At 37.5% G+C, this 17,945-nt stretch overlaps 2 protein-coding genes across 5 annotated transcripts in view; both read right to left on the bottom strand.

The window, feature by feature from the left end:
- Positions 1–5,423, bottom strand: part of LOC107709853 (serine/threonine-protein phosphatase 2B catalytic subunit gamma isoform-like) — a 78,202-nt gene extending 72,779 nt beyond the window's left edge. For 2 of the 4 annotated variants that reach the window (XM_016514500.1, XM_016514502.1), the window contains exon 1: positions 4,268–5,423. In XM_016514500.1, coding sequence (XP_016369986.1) covers positions 4,268–4,322 — 55 coding nt within the window. In that variant the 5' untranslated portion in view covers positions 4,323–5,423. The remainder of the gene's footprint in view (positions 1–4,267) is intronic. The other 2 variants (XM_016514501.1, XM_016514503.1) reach the window with 1 other exon arrangement.
- Positions 5,424–6,312: 889 nt separating this feature from the next.
- Positions 6,313–17,945, bottom strand: part of LOC107709855 (vacuolar protein sorting-associated protein 37B-like) — a 17,343-nt gene continuing 5,710 nt past the window's right edge. The window contains exons 2-4 of the mRNA XM_016514504.1: positions 15,626–15,797; positions 11,117–11,199; positions 6,313–8,906 (exon numbers count right to left, since the gene is read on the bottom strand). Of these exons, the coding sequence (XP_016369990.1) occupies positions 8,403–8,906; positions 11,117–11,199; positions 15,626–15,797 (759 nt within the window). The 3' untranslated portion in view covers positions 6,313–8,402. The remainder of the gene's footprint in view (positions 8,907–11,116; positions 11,200–15,625; positions 15,798–17,945) is intronic.

Below are 17,945 nucleotides of genomic sequence, written 5' to 3'. Positions count from 1 at the left end.
TTACTGTTTATTCAGGTTTTTTAAGGTATCTAATATTTTGATACTTAATTTCCATGATCTAAATATTCTTAAAAATTAAAAGTTTGTTGTCATTTGGAAGCGTGTAGGCCTTCTTGCATTATTATGCTGTTACATTATGATTATATATTCAGTGGCATAAAATGGTCTTTAAAATGACAATAATATCGCTTATCGCATTTATTTCTGGGGCACTATATCGCACAACAAAAAGTTGTTATCGTGACAGGCCTACCTGTAAATACAATAAAACAAAATGATTCATCTCATGAGTTAGATGACCACATTTAACATATAATAATAATAATAATATTAAATTTAGTATATAACTCAAAAATAGTTAAACATTTCATTTTATACCTTGTTAAATTCAATCCCCAAAGTTTAAAAAACCCTGTATGAAAATATAATAGCATAGAAGTGAAAGTTTGTTTCTGCAATAACTGAGCCAAAATCATACGAAAGTTATAATTGTAAATTGAGATCTCAAATGTTATTTGAGAAGAAATTAGAGGCCGACCGATGTATCTGTTTTGCCGATTAATCGGCACCGATAGTTTTTTGCTGGAACTATCGTTATCGGCAAAAATCCATGCCGATAGTTTTCCGGGTTGCGTCCGTTGCAGGAACGGCTGAGAAGGGTCTGCTGTTCAAGAATAGAAGAAGTTAAAGTGTGAGAGTATACATACAATATCCATATGTATATAATTTTAATGCCATGGCCTTTGTCTATATATTTAAAGATGTGCATCTTTAAGCATGACTGTTGAAATGAAATGGTAACACTTTAAAATAAGAGTCCATTTGTAACATTAAGATTAATGAAAGCTGTGTAATGAAAGTATTGTTCCTTGTTAGAGTGTGTTAATTTCAACATTTTTATTATTATTATTACTACTACTACTACTACTAGTATGGTTCAGTACTGTTTTTTTAATAAAGCATTATTTTAGTTTTTGTTCAGTATCCATTTTAAAAACTATCGGTTAATTAATCGGTATCGGCCAATGTGGTCCAACCTAGCTATCGGTATCGGCAAAATCCACTATCGGTCGACCTCTAGAAGAAATGATGACTGAAGACTATGGTAAAAGACAACCTAACACTCTTGCTTTTGGCATGAAGACATAACCCAAACATTTCAATCATTATGATATCCTCAGGAGTGAGCACTGACAGTTAAAAAAAGATGTGATATCATGACGCATGACTGAACAGGGTTGATCTTAGCAGAACGCAGCAGAATTACAGTCAAGAACCATTTTCAGCTCTCGCAGAAGAGTTCATTTGGCCACACTTATCCACACTAAAATAAAATATGTGGAGGGGCAAGAGCAGCCGACTCCACCTCACCTGAGTTAAGGATTTGTACAATATGAGCTCATTGTCATAAGGGCATACACAAACATTATCTATACTCTGACTTAGGGCTGCACGATTATGACAAAAATCATAATTGTCGATTATTCCCTTGAAATTGTAATTGCGATTATTAATTACGATTATCACAATTTACATTGAATGATGTTTATACCATTGTTTGATGCAACTGCATGCCGTATTTTTATATGAAAATAAACAAGCTGAAAACACTCTAACAGAAAAACCTTTAGTGCTTTTCTATAGTATTAAGCCTTCAAATGTCAAATATACATCGGATTGGTTTCTTCTTTAAATTATAAAAAAAGTAAAAATATGAATGGTATTATAATGTTATACTAAAACTAAAACAATGGAAAAACCCTTAAGATAACATGTAGAAAGAAAAAAAACATATCTTAAGCGTGCAGAATAACATAAGTGGACTTTGAACCATTAATTGCTGCTTTGAACGATTACGTAATTGTGGCATCCATAATTGTAATCGCGATTAGAAATTTGATTAATTGTGCAGCCCTACGACGGCTGAGGAGTATAAATAAACAGTAAGCAGCCCTGGGTCCACAACACATGCTGGGAATAGTGACAGTAAGCTGGGTACGAGCACTAAGAACAGATTAGGCAAAGCCTTTATTAGCCAGGGATTCCAGGTTCAGAGTCTGTTTATTTAGGGACTCCTACTGCAAACAAGATCCTGACCCTAAAGTTCAAAAGAGAGGATGGAGGGTTAAGGCCGATGTGGAGAAACCTCAACACATTCAAGCTACAAAATTCTGTGGGACGCTTTAAACCTTCTTTAAACACAAACACACTTTTTCACAGCTGTTAAGAGTCTAAAACACAGACAAAGACGCGTGTGGCGAGAAGGGTTAGACGCACAGATCTTCAACCTAAGTTTAAACATTTGCATACGGCACAGTTCTGAACCAAACGCTTTGCATTTCAGTGTTACCAAGGACAGGCTCTGCCTTCAGGATGACATTTCGTGCCACGCAGATTCTGGGCTTTTCCAGCCTACATACAACTAGACACTAAGCAAGACACTCAAAACCTGGATATTTGAAAGGCAAATTGTTCCTGTGCTGACCTACTAATGTGCTATTAGCGTCTACATTTTTTCTTGCTTCTCAACCCAACAAAATAATCTTTTCAAACTCAAAGCAATAACATGGAGAATAGAAATTCAGCTTCTGTGACACTATTCTGGTGTAACATCTGGTGATCAATTACTCAAATGTCAGCAAATGGCCACAGAAAGTTCTGATTTTACATTTCTGATGAAATGTAATTTGGCTAGGTTTACCTGGTTTGACCTTATTGGGTAAACTGGTTACCTGAAACTGAACTGAACTGAGCTGGATGATCACATCACTGAATTCAATGATGAACTGCCTTTAACTGAAGATTGAGTGTTTACTATTGTCATTGTGCATTATTGACACACTTGTTTCCTATTTAATACTGTAAAGTTGCTTTGACACAATCTGTACTGTTAAAAGTGCTATATAAAAAAAAAGGTGACTTGACTTGGTCATAATGAAGCATGAACACAGTGAGTCTTATTTAGATCATTATTCTTAAAAAGCAAAATCGTGTTTGTTTTCTATTACGATATTTTCCAGAAAGCCAGAAATGTATGTAATCACATATGAATCTAACTGAAAACACTGTCTGAAATCTGTTTCGAATTAAAAAGTGTTCAATAGAGTTTCAGTCTAACATGTCACAACCGAAGTTAGAAGGATTTAATTTTTCACAAAAACGAAAACCAAATTGTGACAGGTGTAGTCTGTTCAACAGGCTGTAAAGTAACTTCACTGTTGATCATTCAGCTGTCGTAAAACTGAAAATATGTCTTTCCCAAAAAAAAAAAAAAAATCCTGATGGCAAACTTCTGGAAAAATGTGTTGTGAAAATTACACAGTATTGCACAGACTCTATGTATAATGATTATATTATAATGAAAATACGAAGTATATTACATTTATGAAATAAAATATTTAATATTTAATTAATATTAATATTAAATAACCCTGACTTAAGGTCTACTGCCTGTAAAGCATTAGCTGATGCTAAGACATAGCATAACTAAAACCACTACTGCATGCTAATTCTCATGGTTTTCTCTAGGAAAGTTCTCAAAACTGATCCAAACAGGTAATGTGAAGCATGTGTGTTTCAATTTACTCCATATTATTTATACCACAAATAATGATAAGCCCCTGCAAAGACTGGCTGACAGAAGCACATTGCTGGATTTTGAAATCAGGTTTGCTTTATACCAGAGACAAAAAAAGAAAAACTGATAAAAATTTAATGATGCTGAGTCTGACCTCATACGCCAGGTGTGTAGACATAAAAAATCATATTTTACATGTATGAGCCAGAATCAAGGGTGACTCCCACCTTCACAGTTACAGGCATGGCTGATCTCCAAAACAACCACAGCTTTACCCAGACACAGTTTAAGCTGCTGGAAATACTAAATGATTTAATGAGCAATTTGACTGATTAATAGTCGAAAACCAATCACCTGTATTGCAAAAGTCTATATTAATATTTATAATATAAATGGGTATGTCCTACTTTTAGTTGCAATGGATGCAACAGGATAATGTATTGCCAATTCAAAAGGACTCGTGCCAAGATTATAAAACAACTTTAATTCAATTTAGTAGCACAGTTAAAAATAAAGTGGGATTGGCGATCCACAAGTCGCTATCACGAATTACAGTGCAGGCAATCAATCAATCCACGAAACCTGGAACATCCGTCAGGCTGTCAAGAAATGATTCACCAGTGGGAATCCATTAGAATCAACTGTAATTACCTGTCTAGACACTTCATACTCAAACTGAAATGAACTTACTTTTAATGATTCGTTCGGTGGTCGACAGGTTTTCTTTCGGCTCTTTAGTCGACATCTTCTCACAGTTCAATTAGCCAGCAAGTGAGCAAAGATATCCTCCGTGTTTGCTGCTGCGAGTCCGAGGAAGGAGAGATCGCAAAGCGGCCAGTGACTCAAAAGAGTCCGAGAACTGTTGAAATTCAGACCAGCGGGCAGGTTTAACGCACTAAAACAGCTAATTTAGTCAACACTGAACAACAGTTTGGTACACGGGTCACAGGGCAGCATAATAACATCGCCAGCAGACACACGACTCGAACGCTTGCCCTCGCTGACAGAAACACAACCACCGATCGTCGCTGATAAACTAACGTTAACGTTAGTAGAATCGAGTCCGGTCTCGGTGTTTTCCTGCCGACATTGACCTATCAGCTTTTCTCTATCAGATACCTTGGGCTCGTAGCAACGGGAGCCAGCGACACAAAATGATTAGGGTTTGGTGCGCAATCTTGAACGTTAATCCGATTTTCCACTTTTCAGTCAGAACGTCAACTCGCCAGTTTAGCTAGACTCTCATAAAAGAGTTCGGCATAATGATAACGTGCCGAACCGCGCCGATTTGTCTTAATAAACATATGTCCTGTCGTGTGAGAACAGCGACTGCGCGATCTACCCGCCCACTCGAGCTAACCATATGGCTAGCAGTAATTTCCAATCACACTCTCGCTCCCATCTCCTCAGATTAAACACTAATCTCTAAACCTCAGACGGATTTCCTGCAATATGGCGGAGCTGTGGCTCTCGACGCGCTGGCGTAGGCGTGACGTCGCACGTAAAATTTGACACGTGCGATGCAGATGGTTAAATGGGTCGTGCTGGAGGTCCCTCAGTTTGGATGGGCTGCTCTGAAAAAGAAAGCAGAAAAACTACAAGGCGAAAGCAGTCCATTAAAGTTAGTGTGATGTATATCTTTTAAAACCACACTGTAGGCCTGTTGCCACAAAGGATAAAGTTTTAGGAGGCATATTTAAAAAAATAATTAAAGAAATAATTTATGCATTTAGCAGACGCTTTTATCCAAAGCGACTTACAGTGCATTGCAAAGATGTGTTTACTGGAAACTATCATAGCATCACTGTTCATTTTTACTTTGTGTCAGCACACTTCAGGCCACCAATGGGTAACACATCAAAACAAACATGAGTTAGAATTTTTCTTGGGGTCAAAAGGTAATTTAAAGTGGTTTCTGTAGTGATCAGTTTTTCGAACTGGGGTTGGGGGACACCCATGGGGAAGCAAGGGGTGCTGAAATTATTTAATTTATTATTATACATTTTTATTTATTTGTTATAAAATGTATTTTCTGGGCTGTCAAAGATAATGTGCACTGAAGAAATTTTTTTTTTTTTTACAATAAATTTTATTAAAAGTAAATCTTAAACTGGTCAAAATCAACAATTGCATTAATTCTAATATTTTTTTTCTCTACAACTAAATATCTTCCTCATAATATTTTTGAGGATTTATTTTCAGTGTTAAAGCTGTGAATTATAAAATCAGCAACCTGGAATGCTTTTCATCTTTTTCGGCATTCAATTTTACCCATATATACTGGCTACCAATAGTTTACCTATTGTATATGCATAGTGGTTACTAAATATAGTGCAAAAAACACTACATTTACTGTATAAACACTTGTCTAATTAAAAGTTGTATAATCAATTAATTAGCATGAATATAATCACATCACTGCTATTTTTCCTCTATCCTAAGAGCATTACAATATTCATAAAATGGAAAGCTTCAACAGCCAAATGAGGTGCAAAACATTGCTCAACTAGGGGCCTCAGCAAACAAGCAGCTTTGTCATAATTACAGCAGAAATTCAAAATGTTGAGAGTATGACATTACTTTGTGTACTCACACTTGCATCCACCAGGGGGAGTCAAATTCTTTGTTAGGGCCTATTAGATTTATACAAAGAGCAGTATTTTATCTTCAATAATTAAAACGAACATAACCCTCATTCCTGAATAAAAGACATGGAAAGGTTGAACTCACAGAAGAGTGATGGGATATCATTTATTATCTTTAAAATAGAGATGTCAGTTCCATTTACCATGTCTACCACTTTTAACAGACATTAACTAGCACTTAGTCTGCATATTTTACATTAGGAAAGTACAAAACACTATTTTATTGCCAGCAAAAGCATTCAGCCGAGTTACCTTTTACAAACCTAGCGCTCATTATTATTTTTAAGACAAAGAAAGACCATGTTTATTCACACAAACAAACAAACAAACAAACAGTTTTCAAGGGTGGAAGCTGTTTTTTTCAGATGGTTGGCAATCTTGACATAGTACATAATGGTTTTCACAGGTATTTAGCCAATGTCTAGACATAATGCAGCCTAATTCATGAGGAACCCAGATAATTCCACCTCTTGATCTGGTGTTCATCAGCATCTACATAAAGCAGATACCCAACCCAAGTCTGACAAACACGGAGTGATTTAATTCAAACAGAGCCTGCATACTAACATCATCTTGGTTCAGCTCATTAAATGAATTTAGTAGCACCAGTGATTAAAGAGAGGACTTCATCCAAACAACATTTCTATCATGTCAACTTCCTGAATCTGAGGCAACGTAATTATGGCTCTTAACTGGTAAAACATAAACAACTGATATTTAGGTAAAGAGCACTTGTAAAGATGTACCTGTGTAAACAGCATATATGTTGAAAAAGAAATTTCTAATTGTTAAAGAAATCGGTTTTAGAACGGGAAGGCAAGGAGGAATACGAAGCACACACGCACACCTCACCACAGTGAACAAGTCTTCATCTTAATGCTCAGCATAGGCACAAAGTGGCTATTTCGACGGCAAACACATGAAGAGACCAGAACATACATATTGAAAACAGATCCAGGGTGAAAACAAAAGGCATGAATGAAGGTTATACTACATATTAAGGACAGAAAACAAGATATGATATGTAACGGACCCGATGGTGTAGGTAAGTCCAATTTTACCACTAAATTTCTGGGTTAAATGGTATGGCTATATTAATTGGAATATATTAAATATCAATTAAAATGTGGGGCTTATGGAAAGGAAGCACATTTCCGATGAACATCTTCACACCAGATGGCAAAAATGAACACAAGGAGGATTATGGTGTTAGTTACAAACGTTAAAATGGTAAATTATGCATCAGCATCAGTTTAAGTATGTATGGTAATGACAGTACAAGCACGTATGCTTCACAAATGTTCGCACTTAAGCCTAAAAAACTCATTTGCACATTTTTTCCCACACGTACTACCGTTCACTCACACGCCTTTCAAATTCTAGCCATTAAGCTCCTTCCAGCGCGAATTTGCTCGTATCTGAGACATAAGGCTCTCTCCATTGTAGCGGTAGCTCTGATCTCCCAATCTCATCCACTACATCAGTACCAAATGACTTCACCCACATTTAACTCAGTTTTGTATTAAATCTCCCTGTTTTTCTGCCACCAGCACAAAACTGGATCCACTGGAAAAACAAATAGCATCTTTGGCTGCAGGTCTGAGAAAACCTGAAGAGCAAAAATGGATTTGTTTCTTCCCCCCTAAAAAACTCAGCACAGTTCGGTCTCAGTCTGTTTGCATAGGCTTTACGGTTTTGTTAAAGCAGCTTTTTCAGGTATGATATGTCAGAAGATATTAAAGTGGTTGAACTGACATATTAGCATGAACGTGACAACTTAAATTAAAACATCAAATCGTAGCTCTTCATATCTGTCTAGATGGCCTAACAGAACGCCTCTTCTTGAACTTTGATATCTTCCTTATGTATGGAGGCCCCTGAGGCTCATGTGAACTTTTTTACTTGATCTAACGCTACTGAGAAGGGCAGAACGGGAACAGCATGACTCCATAACCAGCCATGACTGATCAAATACAAAAGTAGTCTAAAGTGCAAACTGAAGATCCTGTTGCAGATGCCCCCTTGATTGCAGAAAAGTCTTGTTAATTTTACACTTGACAAGACTCCATCTTGGCGCACAATATTTTATAACATGCAGCTTGAAGGACCTACAAAAGTCTTGAATGAATGTCCAGTGTGCATTTCTTTTTCTTTTCTCCATAGACTGTAATGTCCCTCGCTCACTGCATGATGAAGCCTGGCTGGGGTGCCATGCGTGGAGGGGGTCTCTGGGGCACAGGTGGGGCGTATTGCTGCATGTACATGTTGGGGTATCCCTGGTTAAGAATGGGTGGCGTGTTTCCTACTCTAGGGGGAATAGGGGGGTATGGAGAAGTGGGTGTGAATGGAGAGGCCGCAGCGAACGGAGAGGTAGGAGGGTAGGAGAAGGCTGCGGTGGGCTGAGCAGGAGGAGTTTGGGTGACAGGGGGAAGAGGAGGAGCCCGCCGGGGCATCGGCATGGGGGAACCATTGACCTCTCTACGGAGAGCGGCTGGCCTGGAGGGAAGGTCCTGTGAGCGAGAGGGCTGAGGTGCAGCTGGGGCCATGTGGTGTCCCTTCAGCACCATTTCCTGGAGTTTCTCTATCTTGACTCTCCGCATGTGCGCCAGCTTCCTCTTACTCTGATACTCATCGATGAATGTGTCCAGGGTGGTTGCGCCATCGAGGAGCGAATCTGCCATGTTCTGATTTGAAAAAGAGAGAAATAATAGCATGATCATTGACTAATGAGTCCATCAGATGATGAACAATCCCCAGCAGATATCTAGTGCAACTTTAAAGGTGCCATAGAATGCATTGATACAATATTTTAAATTGTTCTCTGATATCTACATAGAAGGTATGTGGCTAAGGTAAGGGCAAAAAATCTCCAGAAACGGTTTTACATGTCCATTTACAACCCTAGGATTTGTCTCTAGAATGAAACGGTCTGTTATTACCTTATTTGGAAGGGTCATGAATAATAATGTTGAGCTCTGCTCTGATTGGCTGTTTCACAGTGCAGCTCATTTCAGTTGCTCACACAGCACGAAGGAAACACGGAAAATATATATTTCAATATTTTTTCTCGCAGTTATATCGTTGGGTAATTATACTGTATATAAAATGCGGACATCAGGGAGCATTGAAACTGCATTCGAATGCACGATCGCGTTTTACTTTCACTTTCGAGATTTGAAATCTTATGTACTGTAATGTAACGGGCTACCGCTAGCAAGCAGCTAACATGTCCCTTTAGTGGCTCACGTTATTTTATTAGAACGCACGTTATTTGTTTTCCGTGCCTTTCTGATTACAGACACCAACCCATCCCTGCACAGCTAGGCATGGGACGATAACCGGGTTCAAGGTATACCGCGGTTTGGAAAAGTCACGGTTTCAAAACCACTAAAATTTTCCGTTATACCGTTCCTGCGGTATGCACAGTTTTTTTACGTGTCATCAAAGACAGAAAGTGCATGACTCCCTCAGTTGTGTGCAGCGAAGAGCGTAACGAATCACACGACCCCTCCCCCTCCGGTTGGTGCGAGGCTGCGAGCAATCAGTGAGAGTCACCTGTGTGTGGGATGGCCGAAGGAGGTGAATCCCTGGAACTTTATCCCCCGTCGAAAAAGATGAAGTCTGCCATATGGGAATTTTTCGGGTAACATAGACTAACCATGTTCCGTACACAATGATGATCAGTACAGATGACGTTTTAGCGCCGATCGCTAAATAAATACTTACCAAGTCGTACGTAATCTATATATCTGTCATCTTCATTTCTCCCTCTTTCCCCCCCGATCAAGACAGAGACCCACCCGCCGTTTGTTTAAGTGTTGAAATAAATACTATTTGTACTACTGAGGCAGATAACATGGCTAATTAACTAGCTAACGTCAACTAGATTCCTCCCTCACGTTACTTCACAGAGCGAGGAATAGCAGACTGAAGTACTAAGTTTCTGCGATTTAGTACAATAATTAAATTTAGCTGGTATCAAGTCTATACTTTTAAGCCTCCTGCCATTGTTTACATCTGTTCAAAATCACAACATATAAAAAAACAAATAAACTGCTGGCGCTCAGGTGTCTTTGCCACTGTTTGAGTGTTGTATGGGGAAAGACTGTGTGTGTGTGTGTGTGTGTGTGTGTGTGAGACACTCATGCTCGCTCTTTCCTTATGCGTGTATGTACACACATCCTCGTACCTCACCGCTCCAAACTTAATGCAGGAAAGGTGAACATTCCTGCATCATAACTTGGACTGAAAGAGGAATGTGTAGAAAGTGAGCATGTCTCCAAAAACCTTGTTGAGCTGCAGGTTTAATGACTGCATTTTTTATTGATTTATTTTTTTTACAGAAATTATGTTTTGATTTATGTTTTTGATTATTGAGCTGCAGCTTTAGGCTCACTTAAGTGACCACTTCATTTAATTAAGAAGAATTCAATTATTTATTTTAATTATTTAGCCTGACATGTTTACTGTTCCAAAATGTTCTATGTTTCTTAAAAATAAAATGTATTGTGTTCAGTGGAAAATAAAGTTGTTGTTTTTTACCCAGACATTTAAAAATAAAATTTTAGAGCTGTAATCGCAATACCGTGATATTTTTATCTAAGGTTATCATACCGTCAGAATCTCATACTGGCGGGTATATGCAAATGTTGGGGGTCTAACTATTAGTGATCTCGACTGTAACGTCACAGTCGGTGTTATGTTCTGATTCGCCTATTTTTCAGTGGTCTTTTGCATGCACGAGATTTACATAAGGAGGAAACAATGGTGTTTGAGGCTCACTGTATGTCATTTCCATGTACAGAACTGTTATTATTCAACTATGCCAAGGTAAATACAGTTTTCCATTCTATGGCACCTTTAAAGTGTTTAAGCTTCGTGGTAATGGATGTACCTCAGTTTCTTCCTCGATTTTGGCTCCTTCTGCTTGTAGGAGTGCGAGGAGTGTGTCCAAGGGAGTGTTTCCAGATCTGTCATCTGTGAGTGGACAGAAAGAAAAGCAGAATGTGTTATAATTAAGATGTTTGAAAAATTGTGACAATAAAATACTGCCTTCCTAGCTCAAGCAGTAAAGCATGGTGCTGGCAAAGCCAAGGTCATGGGTTCAATTCCCAAAGAATTCAACGCAAGTCGCTTTGGATAAAAGCGTCTGCCAAATGCATTACTGTACATGTAAACAATATATAATCTGTTACTGAAATAATAATTTCAGACTTGTTTTAGTCTGAAAAGGTATTAAACATGTTAGGGATAAAGGAAAACGGCACCTTTTGGCTTTAGCCATTGTGCAACATCAAAGGCAGCAATATAAATCTGCCAACTTGGTGTGCTTGCCTTAAGTAAATTTGCTAAGGCAACAACAGGGTGTGTTTCACCTTTCAGGAGCCATGGATTTCACAGTACAACTGGACACGCCTGTCAGAAATTCTCAGAGGTCAACAGACATTTGCGTCAGAGATGTATTAAATGTATTAATATGCTTAAATTACACAACTTTTTACATAACAGCAATTCATTATCAAGAGAGAAATGTGTAATGTTCTACACTTAACAGACATAGCTCAAAACAATGAGGAAAATGAATTTGAGACCAAAGAGAGATTTGAGGTCACAAACCAATATTGTATAGTATACATATAATGGAATACATAAATAAATACATACGGGTAAATAATAGATTAAAGCTGTCGGACATCTCAAACTGCATTTTGACAGCTTATAATTCATTACCTAAGGGCCACTTTCCCCTCATATGCCATTCCATATCAGTCTAGCTCTCTTCGCTGATTTACATCTATTTTCCTGACAGAGGCAACTTACAAAAGTGTCATTATGTTTTGTTGTTGTTATATTAGACAGTCCATAATTCTAAGTGTCGTCCAACCACTTAACAGGCTGCTCTTGCCATGTTTACCACATTACTACTAAACTACAACACTTGACTCTGCTGAGTAATGCGGTGTTTCTTTACTAGTCAAATAATAGTAAATACTGTAAGCTGTCATTTACGGTTTATCATTGCAGTTGTTTTCCTGGTAGCAAACGCTTTTTAATTTTAATTAATTACATTAGCCAGTGTACACTGCGAACAAATGATGCAACAAAACCTGAATGCTGCCTTTATAATCAGTAAGACCAATGCCTTTTTTCTGTCCTCTTTTGAATGACAGACTATGATTGACTCATTGCTTGTTCTTAAACAGTCAGCTGATATACTGCTAATTAAAACTGACTCCAGATCAGCCCAAAACCAGCAATATCTACTTCTATTCACCGTATTTAGCCCTGCCTCTTTTCAGCACTGCACTGCTTCAAACATTACAATATTCATGATAACTTTTGTTAACTCTACAGTAAGTAAAGTCACTTCACCAGCTGTGCGCTTGTTTTTCTTGCACATATAATACAACAGAATCAGTCACAGACTTATCAACTGTACGAATCAGCATACTTGACTAGAGATCTACATTAGGGATGCACCGATACCGATACTGGTATCGGTATCGGGCCCGATACCGATACCAGTATCGGTATCGGTGCATCCCTAATCTACATGCTTCAACAACAAACTGAGACTGACAGTAAACACGACCTAAAAACTGTTCCTCTTATGAGACTGATGAAAATGGAGCAGGAAAGAAAAAAAGGGCTGGGCCTTTTAAATAAAAGTCACTAAAACGCAATCACTAATGTGCTATTAATGCGGGATAAAGTAATATCACATTAAACTCCAGATGAAACAGTTTGGGCGTTTGGGCTGATTTAGAGACAGAAAAGTGTGGCCACCTGAATGACATCTGTTTTTCCAAGTTAACAAGTGCCCACTTCATTACTTTTCAACTACCTTATTTACAATTTTAAATGTGAATTGCAGAGCAAATAAAACTTCTGCCCAGAATAAAACAGTTTTTATGCACAATGACTCATCAATTTTGCCCATTCTCGACTTCTATTTCCCAATCAGACTTTGGTGAAGTGCACATGCACATACTACCATACTACAAATGGGCACAATATGCAAATTTTCCGGTACATTCGAAATACCCAAATGACCCATTTTATTTGCCTAAAGAAACATCATACAACAAAGCACACTGCTTGAAATACTGTATCCCACAATGCATTGCTTGCATTTCATTGCAAACATCCCGCAGATCATGAGACTGCTATCGGTCTACAGCCAGCTCGGCTTACTTTGTGCTCTATGCAAGTGTGTGACAGAGCAGACAAAGAGAGAAAATACTGAATGTGTGTGTCCGTGTTTGTGTGGGCATACTCCTTCCCCCTCTCCAAGCCCGGTTCCTGACATTGCTCAGGGCACAAAGCCACACTGTTACTGCCGAGATCAGCTCCACGGCAGCATCAGAATGGGCCGTCACGCTGAAACACCCCCACGGAGCTGCTCCGTTGTTATGGCTCAGCTTTGGGAATGGGGGTGGCGGCAGGTTAATGTACACACAGGATCCTCACCACACAATTTAGCCTGAAGACTAGGGCTTTTGTTTATCTGGGTCAAGTGAACGGCTGACTGGCCAGCCTGCCGGCAACCCTGTCCAGATGCACTGGCACTGCTGCTGCTGCTGCTACTACTACTGCTGCTCAGATCCAGTAAATCCTTATCTGGGACAGATAACCACCCCAGCCTGGGAAAATGGGTACTCTACATTTCACCAAAGCCACTATCGTTCTTTTCATCTGTACACAGATGACAGCTCATCATGTTTATTTCCTCTATGCAAAAACAACCAACAGGAACTAGACCTCAAGGTGGGGGGGAGGTGGGGGGACTCTGATGTGAAGGGCTGGAAGTGAAAAGTGAAACATGCATGTAAACAAAAGCCAGTTTCACAAGTAAACTCATCTTAACTTATGTCAATCTGAAATGTAATACTGCAACACTAATCCACATATTTTAAATAAGTAATTAAATAAACAAAAATATGTCTATTTTTTAAATAAATCTTTTTTAGCCTTTTGACAATATCAACTTTCATATTTAACTTCGTATTTAATTACACAAAATACTGAATGCGAGTGATTTCCACCCATTCAGAGGAACACTATTTCAATTTAGATTAATATTTATTTGTTTACTAAATATAAAAATTTTTTTTAGCCTTTTTACAATATTTCATATACATCTTGATATTTATGTTTTTACACTTAAAAATCACCCACATTCAATATTTTAACTAAATACATGAATTATAATTTAAGAAAGAATGTTTTTGAATTATTTCTTTGATATTTTCCCCCAAATCGCACAGCCCTATTTCCATGTATATTTCAATATAACAATAAATATTAACAAACAGCAATATTTACTTTATTAGCAATATTTTACTGAAACTTCTTAACACATGAAAGATATGCTATCTTTCGAAAGTTTAGCAGCAATATTTTTTTAAATGTTTTTGAAAAAAGTATTTTATGCTTACCAATGCTGAATTTACTTGATCAAAATACAGTAATATCGTTAAATATTATTACAAATGAAAAAAATTCAATTACAAAGATACTTTTGATCAATATTATGCATCCTTTCTGAATAAAAGTATTAAAAAAATTTACTGATGCCACACTTGAACAGAAGTGTACTGCAAAACTAGTCTAATGACACTTCACAAAACTTAAAATGGCACAAAAGTCACATTTTAAACACAATACACAATGAATACTTAATTTATAACCCAGACCTGTTCTACACCACAGATCCAATACTAGATCCAGCTCAGAGAGAGTGGGAGATGGCAAGGTTTCCAACTCGTACTTTAGTTCTAGTATACACCATAAGTCAAAACCTAAGCCAAATGACACTGAGTGTACAGATGGTAAAATGAAACGTGTGTTAGTCCGCTGTTTGGAATCAGCTTCCAGGCAACCGCCGCGTCACAAAGAGTAATCAGTGACAGCGTTTTATTCATGATATCAGCACACACACAGTGCAGAGGGGCATGGAGGGACACTGAATACCATTCCCTGTTCTCTTTAAAGTCACAGATCCTTCTCAGCTGTGACAGTCATCTGCTATCATTTAGTTCTGCCCACTGTTTCCATGAGGAAAAGACATGTAGGGGGAAGTGGTGCATTCTTGTGCATAGTGCACAAAGCCTAAGAATTTGTGAAAATTACAAGTAGAACCTGAAAAACAGGTCCTTCAGGGGGTTATCTTATAGCTGGAAAAGATGACTAAGTTCATATGTTCACATGCCACAGCAACATAAACACCTAGAGGGACGCTTCACACATTTACATTGTTTTCACTGCAGCTTTTCAAAATTACATATTGTAGAAATAGTCCCAGGTCCATAAAGGACATAACCTCAACATACAAAAGTTTGTAATTGTGAGACATATGCTACACAGAAAGGCTACATGTTAGATTTGAATCTCAGTATTTTACCTAGAGTGGACTTTCGCAGCTGATAGGCCTCAAACAGCTCCTGTAGGCTCCGGTACCGACTGGTCAGTTCATTCTTTTGGTGGTCAAGTCTGGGCTGCAGTTTAAGGTTCTGCTCAGCCAGAATACGGTTACTAGCCAGGGTCATCTCCTTGTTCTGCTGTAGTCCTTTAATCTGAGAAAACACAAGGAACATGTTAACTCAAACAGTGAGTATATATACATTTCAACATAGATTACCATTTAAAGGTTTTGGATCAGTAAGATTTTTTTTTTTTTTTTAATACCTTTGTTCAGCAAGGACATATTACATTGATAAAAAGTTACAGTAAAGACTTTTACATTGTTACAAAAAAAATATTTCAAATAGATGCTGTTCTTTCGAACGTTCTATTCATCAAAGAATCCTGAAAAAATTTATCACTGCTTCTACAAAAATATTACGTTTCAACATTGTTACAATAAGTTGTTACAAAAGATTTCTATTTCAAATAAATGCTGTTGCTTTGCACTTTGTATTCATCAAAGAATCTTGAAAAAAATTAATACCATCTTAGTTTCTAAAACAATACTAAGCAAAGTTTTCAACACTAATATAATAATAAAAAATAAAGTTTCTTGAGCACCAAATCAGTATATTAGAATAATTTCTGAATGATCATGTGACACTGTAACATCACAGGAATAAATTACACTTAAAAAATCAAATAGATTACAGGCATTCGGAGCTGTGCGCACTCATTCAAACTCGCACAGGGAGCCGCGTTTCAGACAATGCGCGTACACAGAATTGATTCCTCTTTCACATATCCTTGCATCTGAATGAACACACACAAAATTCTCAAAATAACTGTCTCGGCAAGTATACTCGTAAATACAGTCGGTTATGTCTTAAGTGAACGTAAACAGTGGTAAAAGAAATCTCAAGTGCATCATTATATTGGATCCGTGCATTCGGTCTTAAAGGGGCCGCAGCCTATAAATACCTGCTGTTCCATAAGCGCCACCTGCTGTCAGAGAGTGGAGATTTGCGTCTCATTCACAAAGCTAAAATCAGACCATTCTGTTTTCGCTTCAAATTTAGAAATTATACAATCTAAATAACATGTATTTAGCATCTTTGTTTGGATCATGATTAAAATGCAGTGGTTGCCTCTGATTTTAAATGGAAAAAGCACAGCCAAAGCCTTAGTTTGTTTATATGAAGAGATTTATTTTATTTTTATTAACTATTTTATTTGGGATTTGTTTAAAATTTTCAATTTAGTTTTATTATTTGACATATTTCAATTTCACAAAGAAATGTGCAGAATTTTGTTGGAGAAATAATAATAGGACACCTTTTCCATTTATAATTTGTCTTAAATCTCATTTTGTTAAAAAGAAAAATTGTGAGAAAATTGTATTGTGAAACCAGTATCGTGAATCGTATCGCATAGCATTGTGAGTTGAGTGAATCGTTACATCCCTATATACTACTAGTTTTTGCTGTGGTATCAATGTATTCTGTTATTTAAATAATAAAGAACCATATTTTTTTGCTCATCTGCAAAATGATACGGTCTGTTACTCAAAATCTGATATGATAATGCAATATGATCTGAGCCGTGGGTTTTGTGATCTGTTGCACCCCTACTCCCTTGACTTGTTATTTGAAGAAAAAAAAAAGCAATCACTGAAGTTTTTAATCATGTTGATTTGTCCGCAGTGAAGTTCAGCCGATGTCTTTTTTTTTAATTCGGGCTACTTAAATTCATTTTGGGCTACCAAAATCTGAAGAATGTCTGCCCGAAGGGCTACCAGCGATTTTGAAATTTTGCGAGCCCTGTATTTTATATAGTAATACCATTTCAAAATATTTCTAATATTTTTGATCAAATAAATGCAGTTATGATGAACATGTGAAAGAAAAGTTGCAGAGTCACTATAATATCTGTAACAAAAGTAAATGTTTTCACATCATGACAGTTTTTAAAATTTCTCACAGCATCATGTAACATGTTGCAGCTCCAGGTGACAGAGTGAACTGAACAGAGTGAAGGTACATTTCTAAGCGTAAACAACATGGTATGTGGGCAGTGTAAAGTGAAGGTTAAGTCTATAACCCATGCACATTACTAGGGGTGCTCCGATTGATCGGTTACCGATCACTATCGGCCGATAATCGCTTTGGGATGATTGATCGGCGGTCTCTAAAAAGGCCGATCTCAAAAAAACGATCTCAAGCTGATGAGAAGGTTTGGCACGACATGCATCGGCACCGTCTCAGTCTCTGTCCGGCGCGGGTGAAATCATTATAATGCTGAAGGTGAGGTACTCACCT

Source organism: Sinocyclocheilus rhinocerous, unplaced genomic scaffold (assembly GCF_001515625.1).
Source record: "Sinocyclocheilus rhinocerous isolate Xijiao unplaced genomic scaffold, SAMN03320098_v1.1 scaffold926, whole genome shotgun sequence".
Classification (NCBI taxonomy): Eukaryota; Metazoa; Chordata; class Actinopteri; order Cypriniformes; family Cyprinidae; genus Sinocyclocheilus; species Sinocyclocheilus rhinocerous.
The sequence above is the reverse complement of the archived record's forward strand: the minus strand, read 5'-3'. Positions and strand labels throughout refer to the sequence as shown.